This window comes from Acromyrmex echinatior, chromosome 8 (genome assembly GCF_024713525.1).
Source record: "Acromyrmex echinatior isolate Ae372 chromosome 8, ASM2471352v2, whole genome shotgun sequence".
In the NCBI taxonomy this organism is placed as follows: domain Eukaryota; kingdom Metazoa; phylum Arthropoda; class Insecta; order Hymenoptera; family Formicidae; genus Acromyrmex; species Acromyrmex echinatior.
The window spans coordinates 13,342,524-13,351,870 of NC_141859.1; the positions used below are offsets into that span (position 1 = coordinate 13,342,524).

Genomic DNA, 9,347 nt, shown 5'->3' on the forward strand with positions numbered 1-9,347 from the left:
TTGTACAAAACCCTGGGAATTGGGAAAAATTTCCAAATCCCCTTTTTGGGGAAAAAAATTTTTTTGTTCGAAAATTTTTTCACTTTTTGGTATCGGTGAAGCCCCCAAAATCGAAAAAACCCGGCTCGTAAATTTCCCCACTAAAAATATGGGGGGGGGGAAAACCCCGGGGGCGGTGCTTTTTCCGCTCAGAACGAACGACATAGGAAAAAACGTTGCAAAAAACTAAGTTTCCGCCTCTCAAAATTTTTAAAAATTCACGCGGGTCACCTTTTTTCCCAAAAACCCCAGAACTCTGTCCGAAAACTCTGACGTACCCCCAAAACGTCGATTTTACTCTTTTCCCCCCATAGGGGCCCCCTTCTCAAATATCGCCCCTTTTTTTTGTTTTTCAAGTTACCGAAAAAGAAAAAAACATGACGCGATTGTTCCCTTCGCACGCAAAACCCGGGTACCGGCCCCCCCTCCATCGCCCCGTTCACGATACCCTTTCGTTTGGGCCACCCCGCTGTGGGGCGGGTTTTTCGCATCCCTCTAAGTTGGTAAAACCAACTCCGCACTCGTTAATTGTCTTGGGATTGCCCAACGGGGTTTTTTTAAAAGTCTTTTTTTCATTTTTTTTTTTCTTTCCTACGCCCTTCCTGTTTTGGGGCCCCGGAAGCCCGCCCCTTTTTTTTACGGAGCAAACAGTCCCGCCCCCTTTCTCGCGCTGGACTTTGACTCTTCGAGCGCGCGCCGGTTTTTTCTACTTTTTTCCGTTTTTGCCAGCGGCCCTTTTCCCCCGACCCGGAACGGGTGACCCCCCCTTTTTAAAACGGTAACGCAAACCCCCTCGTTTCGCCATCGGAAGTATCCGCTTTTTCGTCGCCTTTTTTTTCGTCGTTTTCTTCTTCGGTTTCATGCCCATGCCGATCTTGGTCTTGGCTTTCATCGCTGCCCAGACGGCAGCTGCGGCGGCTCTCTCGCTCAGAGCCGAATCTCTCGCGATGACGCGTCCTAGCGCTTTATCAGCGAGTACCTCGTCCGCCATGTGTCTATCGGTGAGATCGTTGCTTCGAGAATACGTAATGTCGTGTTCTCGGCACGCCGCGTCCAGCGGATTTATGCCCGCGTCACCTCTGGTTAATCGTTTCGTAAGTTGAGTGCCCGGACCGCAAAACTGATAACCCGGAATATGTAACTCGAAAGGAAGCGCGTTTATCGCTCGATTTAGCAGACTGCCGCGCGACGCCGACATTCGCTACAATCCTTTATCTTCGGTGTAGGGCCGTCGATATGCGTCCGCTGCCACGGCTGATTGTAGTGTTCGTCGCAGCGACGATAAGTTCGAACCTCCGAATCTGCCTTCACGTGTTCCGGAAGCTTGTCCCAGACGTGTTCGATGTATTCACCGTACACGCGTAAGAGTACGTCCTTAGGTATATATTGTAACTGCTCGGCGCTCAAATCTCGAATATCGGAAGGATGACACAGCGCGAGATACATTTTGCTACTGCGCGATTCGCGGATTCGCGCACCTTTAAATAATCGTTTGAGAGCGCGTAATCTTTAGTGTGAGCATGAAATTCGTGCTGCAACCGCTGACGATACGTGTCACAAACTGTGACGTGAAATCGCAAATGATGGGAGGCAGTGCGGAGAAGCGCAAGCACGGCGAAATGCTGCCGAGTACTATACGCGCGATCATTTGCGGCCCGTCGAATTGTAGTAAAACCAACGTTCTTATAAGTTTGCTCGAGAGTCCAAATGGCGTACGTTTCGAGAACGTGTACGTCTACTCGAAATCACTGCAACAGCCAAAGTATCGATATCTCGAAAATTTATTTACATCTATCGATGAAATCGGCTACTTTACCTTTTCCAACAATAGCGACATCGTTCCACCGAACGAGGCGCGCCCAAATTCTATTTTTATCTTTGATGACGTGCATGCGACAAGCAGGATGTGGTGAGAGAATATTTTTCGATGGGTCGCCACGCGAACGTTGACTGCTTCTATCTTTGTCAGACGTACGCGAGGATACCTAAACATCTGATACGTGACAACGCGAACCTGCTGATCCTGTTCAAACAGGATTGTACTAACTTGAAACACGTTTACAATGATCACGTGAACACCGACATGTCTTACGACGAATTTTGCACGTTGTGCAGTGACTATTGGCAAAAAAAATATGGATTTTTAGTAATAGACAAGGATAGTGCACTTAAAGACGGGAGATACAGAAAGGGATTTAACGAGTTCTCAATACTGTAACGTGACTAGTCGTTGTTGATACTTCGCCAGAGACGAATATGGCTGATGTGCGCGAGCGTGAAAAAATCGCGAGAGAGATCGAGAAGACGAGCGAGTCGATCCGCAAGAAACATCGCGCTCTGAAAACCGATAGAATCGAGGGAGACATGGCACTGGACAGACATTTTAAGCCTATTATCAAACCGCTGCGACAAATCGTTAACAGCCCCGGTGTGCACGCGATAAAGAGACAGTCGCGCGACGATGACGCAGCGTCTGCCTCCAAACGCGAGAGGAAGGAAGAAGAAGAGAAGGAGGAGGAAGAGGGAGAGAAAGAGAGTGAGACGTTCGAGCGTTCCGCGATTTCGGATAAATCCGATGATCGATCGCACGATCGTGTACAGCCGATAACCTCCACTCCGCGTACGATGATCGTACCAACGATAGAATCGTTGGATAACGTTTTCGAAACGACGGACGACTCGCTAGCAACAAAGGTTCAAAATCAGTTGCAAACGTCGGAAGGTCGAGAGGCGTTGCAAGCCGGCTTGGGTCCGCTGGGTCAAAAGTACGTCGAGGCTGTCCTGAGGGGAGCGCGAGATAAACAGAAGAGTGGTATAGATTATGTATACGGCGTTTACCTACACAAGGATGGATTGATGTTTGGCAATAAACGTTTCGACGTGGATGATGCTGACAACATAATTATCGACGGCGTACGATACGCCGGTTCACCCGGTCTTTACGAGTTAATTTTCAAGAGAATTCCCGACGATCTCCTTTACACGGAAGACGATATGAACAAATACAAGAGCATGCTGCTGGCGACGAATGCGCACAAGCATCATTCGCAGGGCCGATTATTGAGCAACAGGGGATACAAGTACAAATACGTAATCGCGCCGTTGATGTCGATCACACTCAAGAAACAGAAGAAGAAATCTGGAAAGGGATTTCCTCACGCAATGACATTAAATGACAATGCGATCGATTACGTGCACTGGGACGATCCCTGGTGGATCGTCTACGATTGCTCGACGCTTCGCACCGAGCGGGCAACAACGCTCACGACAACGAGATGCTGTCGATTATCGAAGAACTTCGCGAAGCCGGTCTTATTATAAATTAAATTGTGTATCGACGAAACGAGTCAGTCGAATGGCGTCAGCGAGAAAAAATACTTTTGATCTTTGTATTACACGTCGAATCATGAAAAAGAAATCCAGCGAAAAGAGAAAAATTAGCTCGGAGAGACATCGACTCGTCGAGGAATTGCACGCTCCGGCGAGAAGAAATTTTCCACGAAGACGCGTCATAGTTCGAGGATATGACGATTTATGGCAGGCTGATATTGTCGAGATGCATCCGTACTCGAGTTTCAACAGAGGCCACCACTATATATTCACCGTCATCGATGTGTTGAGCAAGTATGCGTGGGCCGTACCGCTCAAGAGCAAGGGTGGAAGCGAGACAGCTGATGCTATTGTTGAGATAATTCGAGCAAGTGGAAGATGTCCTAAAAATTTACAAACGGATATGGGGAAGGAGTTTTACAACGTTGGTGTGCAGAAAATCTTGAAAAAACACAACGTTAATCACTATTCCACGTATTCGACATTGAAAGCGTCGGTAGTCGAGCGGTTCAATCGTACACTTAAAAGTGACATGTGGAAGATGTTTACACTCAACGGCAATTACAAGTGGATCGATGAGCTGCCGCGTCTCGTATCAGATTACAATGCGCGCAAGCATCGCACTATCGGCATGCGACCCGCCAACGTAACTCCCGCGATCGCCGAAAGACTCTTGGACACGGTGTACAACGTGATAAAAATCGCTGGTCCAGCAAAATTCAAAGTGGGAGATTCGGTACGCGTGAGCAAGTACAAGACGATTTTTGAGAAGGGTTATACACCAAATTGGACCACCGAGGTGTTTATGATCGTTAAAGTGCAGCGTACCAATCCCGTAACCTATCTACTCGAAGACTATCGCGGAAAATCCATCGCTGGTGCGTTCTACGAGCACGAGTTGCATCGCGCTACTCATCCGGACGTGTATCTCGTGGAGAAAGTACTGCACAGGAAGGGAGACAAGGTGTACGTCAAGTGGCTGGGATTCGATGGATCGCACAATTCATGGATACACAAAAACAATGCCATTTGATAAAATTTTTTTTTTTCGCATATTTTTTCTACATGTAAAAAAATATATCAATATAAGTATATAAAAAATATAAGTATATAAACGTTTTTTTTTTATTACTTCCCATTCATCATCATCATCTTCGTTTTGAAGTATACAAAATGTATAATTATTTATAACAATTTATGTATGGAGCAGCATAAATGATAAAAAACATAACACATAAAATAAGTAAAGTAAATTAGAATACTAGTATATATATATAATACGTATATAAATGTTAAAAACATGCGATATGTATTATATGAAAGTACAATAATCGTAATACATAAAAAATAATACTTGTATAAATGTAAAAAAAGTGTAAAGTACAATAGTAATATATATAATAGCAACATATAATATACACAATACATATATTGTATTACAAAGGTATCCGCCAATGTCCCCATGGTAACGTCTCCGTCGAGTCCGCTACGACGTATCGTTTGTCGTCGTATGGACTCAGAGCGATTTTCGATTCGGATATCGTGTACACCTCGTGTAATTTAGATCGTATATACGATTGACGGCGAGTCATTTCAATTTCTTCGTTCAAACATCGCGTGTAATCGTCGAACGTTATCGTTCGCGCTACGACGTTATTCTTTACGCCTTTCGCCTTTTTAATGTCCTTCTTGCCATCCACTCTCGCCGCGTACATCTTCGCTCTAAGTCCAACAAATTCGATCATTAATACACCGTTGTTTTCATCCTTCATCAGGCCGAGTACTTTTTTCTTCGCGAGAGGCATATCGTACACGTTGTCTGCAGAATAATCGCTCGTGTCGAATCTAGCGACATCACGTTTCATAGTCTCGTAAACATTGTCGCATTCTATATAGTAAATGAGACTATCCGTGTCGGTATACATGATCTTGCATTTGTCGCGATACATCGGTGACATGTACTCGTGATGAAATTCGTACAAACAGACTTTCAATATGTCAAGTATGCACATACCCACGTAAATCGGCTTGTTGAATTTTACCTCGAGTTTGCGCATTTCGACTGCAATCAAATTTTCCGCAAAGACGCTGCGGCTGTGAAAATTCGGTTTCGCGATCATTGCCTCCGCGCCGTACCGTCCGTCCCATTTTGTTATTAATTTGACATCAACGTGGTTGCGCACATTCTCCATAGTTTTGCCGAATATTGCGTTGTTCATTAATTTATATAAATTTTTTTCGAAATCATTTTTCGCGGACGTTCTAAATTGTGTATTGAGTTTAATATAATCGTGAAGCCATGGAGATTGCGCGAATTGTAATACTCGATGGATCTTTGTTACGCGAAGACCGTGACGAGTACATTGCTGCAGGTTGCGGTAATGGATGACGTAACGCTGTTTATCGTACAACGTCGCTAGAAGTTTATCTTCGCGCTTGCCAGGCGGTTTATCGCGCGTTGGACAAAAAGGTAGGTCAGTGTGTCGGTCGTGTAGATGCTGCGGATATTCGAGATCAACCTCGAGAATATAACCGGTAGGTGAATCCGGAGCGATCGCGCTCACGTCAAAGTTCGCAACGTCTTCGACCCACCGAAATTCGGTGTATGGTAAAGGTTGACACATCGCCCACCCGTACAGATTATTCACATCGTAGTACATCAAGTACGACGGTTTCGATGGATCGAACGAACACATGTACTTGTTATTAGCCTGCGCGTATCTGCCGGAGCATTGACTGAGGCCACCGCGTATACTGCGCTCGATGAACATGACCATATCAATGTCAGTGAACAACTCGAATCTTATGCGTGTAAATTTCAGCATGGCGTCCCACGTGAAACCTGGCAATGTATAGTAATGCGCGGGATCGAGACAGTAATTCGCGATGCAGCTATTGCGGAAATTTTCGAAAATGTCTGCTAATAACAAGACATCAGTTTTCAAGTACAGATCACTGTACTCGCCGAGCGTTCGAATGGAGAATCGCTTCCAGATGTTCGCGGCGTGAGCGTAATCGCTCTCGGATACTGTATTGCCTGTCAACAAACTGAAAAATAATTCGTGCGGTGGTAAGCGTGTGTCCTGCAATTTTTCAACACAATCAATGTACTCGTACGGAAAGACACCTTTTCGTGTGAGTAATTCAAATTCTTCATCCGATAATGTTGGAAATTCGGAACGTACAATTTTTAATTTATCTTTATCGAGATACGACGCCAATTTATCAAGGCTTGCATTTAAAAATTTGAAAGAATCAATGAATCTTAATTTTATGCATTTTTTCTGAAAATTCTTTTCATTTGCGTTTTTGGTGCTATCGACATGTTTAGTGAATGAAATATATTTTTCTTTAGTTATCGGTAGTATATCTACATGTCCATCGTACGCGGCAGCAATTTCCTTAATTATAAAATGTGCGTCGTAGCCCGATAAATTGTGAAAAACGATCGGAATATAAAATGAATTTTTATAATTTAAATTACAATTCGAATGCGCTGGACCACGATATCTACCGGTGAGATGACAATGATCGCGGACCCTCGTATCGTCCGGCGCGAACGGTTTCTCACAAATATGACAACGCGTCGCGCTACGGTATGCCTCCAATTGTTCTTTCAATAACGTTTCCATGGGTACGTTGGCGGATACTATATTTTTCACTCGATGCGCCAAATCGTTGAGTTGTCGCGCGAACCACGCTATACAGTCTTCATCGCGATGGAAGTGATACGACGATAACGCGTCATCGTACGCACATCGCACGTAGTAGCCTATGCTAAACGCGTCATGCTGTTGATACGCGTACGATGATGCGTCTTCCTTGTCAGATTTCGTCTTGCGTAAGACGCATTCCAGATCGGCGTAGACGATGAACGGCACTCGTTCTCGATTGTTATAGTTGTCGAATTCGAGCCACCTGTCGTCCTCGCTCGGCAGTCGGATAGCGGAGTCGTTCATCTTCTCGCAATCCATTACGTGCGACTGCAATTTTTCGTTGGCACTGAAATAGTGCAAGCATCTGAAAAAAGAAAAAATTATAACTATTATCATTATTTTATTAGTAAGATGAAAAATTATAATAATTTTTTTTCATGTATACTTACCGATCGCAGAAAAATTTCCTGTTCTTTTTCCCACTAATCTGCGAGCTCACGAGACGGAATAGGTTTTTTATCCACGCAAAATGTCCAATACCGTTGCGTGGATCTTGCACGTACAACATGTTGACGTGTTTCTTCTTCTTTTCATTGGTGAGTCGCAGAGGAAGAATCTGTTTATTCTCGATGCCGTACACATTGATCGACACCGCGTTTAACCGTTCAAATTTATAAATATCTTTTAAAGTCACTGGAAACTCAATGTTTGCGAGATTCAGTACTGTCGTATAATGCGGATACGGCGATTCCCGATCCATATTCTTTTCAGCCGGATACAGCGCGGCGACCACGCGAAGCACGCATTGTCCGTTGAACGCACACTGATCACCGCTCGTTTCGTCGCTATTTCTCGTGGCACTTTGATGTGACATCCCGCGTGCATTGGATTATGCTTATTCACATTCACTATCAAATTGAGGATTCGCGACAATGCCCATCCGCTGTCACGTTCCTGGAATTCTTCGAGCGATGCTAGGATAGGCTCGATGACACGCTGCTCGTACCACTCGCGCAAATCGGTGTATCGATATATCTCGTTGTTCTTTGTAATTATGCTCTTATGAGCACGTTTATCCTTCGTCGCGAACTCACCGTTGAACGCGGTGTTCACTTTTACGCTACCGTGTCTTTCTACAGCGTCTCGTACACGCTCGAACACTATTTCTCTCGCATCTTCCAAAAACCGCCGCGGCTCAATGTGATTAGAGTTTATCACAGCACCTGTCGATATACGGCTTTCAAACGCGGCGTCGATCTCTCGCCAGACGAGAGATCTTTCGTCGCGACTCGCGTACTCGCCACTCGCGTACTCGCCATCAACGTGCACGAAACGTCGCTTCAATTCCAACTTTGCACCCGCGAGTCGCGCGATTCTCGTCACCGCAGATTGTCTGTATCCAATGGTGAGACGCGGACGCTTGGCACGACAAAGTTCTTCGAGCTGCTCGATGCATTCGTCGCATCGTTGCAGCCATGAGAAACACTCCACCAGAGTAGCGACCTGGCTGCACTGTTCCAACAGTTCGCTCGTAGTTTTCCATGTTTTTTTAATGTGTGCAAAGTGGACACATGAGAATATAATGTACAAAGGTAGTCTGCAATTGGTGCACGACCAACCGTCTAGCCTACCGAAAGAACCGGTCTCATGCACCCTGACGTGATACATTCCTCCATCGTTAATGTCAGCTATACGAATCATGCATGATGTGCATACGGTTAAAGAACCACCCGTTGTATAATAATTGTGGATCACACAGTGCTTAGTACGGGCATTCAATGTACGAATTTCTGGAGACGACACGAATTTTTCTATGCGATCCATTTCATATTCGCTCATATCACTAGTACATCCACTATCGTCGGACAGTACTTCTTCGTCGGACGACTCTTGGTTCATTATATTCTCAAAGTCTATTTCCACTTCATCTAACACTTCGTCTCTAATATTCGCGAACTGTTCCTCATCCACATTTCTAATATATTCTGCTACGTCGACTCTGTCCTCAATGTTACCGATATTCTCGAACTCTACATCGTCCATTATGTCCTCAAATTCTATTTCCAATGCTTCAAATAACTTGTCTGCATTTACATCATCCATGTTCTCAACGTCTGCATGATATCAGCCATACTTTTCACATTACACTTATTGCGATTCGGTAATTTTTAAAAACGTCAACTGAGATGCCGCGCGCTTATGATCCATTATATATTCTACTTGCGACTTCTTTGTCCCTTTGTCTACCCTCCCTATTGAGTTGCAGCATCGGCGATGTGTCACCGATCTCTTCTTACAAAAATATCGTTATCAGTTTCTCTC

General features: G+C 44.8%; 2 protein-coding genes and 1 pseudogene across 2 annotated transcripts; 1 reads left to right on the forward strand and 2 right to left on the reverse strand.

Annotated features, from left to right (window-relative positions):
- Nucleotides 1-1,187: 1,187 nt before the first annotated feature.
- LOC147908813 (uncharacterized) lies at nucleotides 1,188-3,365 on the forward strand (annotated as a pseudogene).
- A 1,437-nt stretch (nucleotides 3,366-4,802) lies between these two features.
- Nucleotides 4,803-7,464, reverse strand: LOC147908814 (uncharacterized). Its single transcript, XM_087408591.1, has one exon. It carries the CDS (start codon nucleotides 7,419-7,421, stop codon nucleotides 4,806-4,808), a length of 2,616 nt encoding a protein of 871 aa, XP_087264717.1. The 5' UTR covers nucleotides 7,422-7,464; the 3' UTR covers nucleotides 4,803-4,805.
- Nucleotides 7,464-9,128, reverse strand: LOC147908815 (uncharacterized). The gene is given in 3 exon segments (XM_087408758.1): nucleotides 7,464-7,585; nucleotides 7,588-7,811; nucleotides 7,814-9,128. Coding segments are annotated over 3 exon segments (1,617 nt in total). The 3' UTR covers nucleotides 7,464-7,507.
- Nucleotides 9,129-9,347: the final 219 nt, after the last annotated feature.

Excerpts from the sequence above, each read along its gene's own strand:
- LOC147908814 (XM_087408591.1), bottom strand. The coding sequence starts at position 7,421 with ATGATAATAGTTATAATTTTTTCTTTTTTCAGATGCTTGCACTATTTC.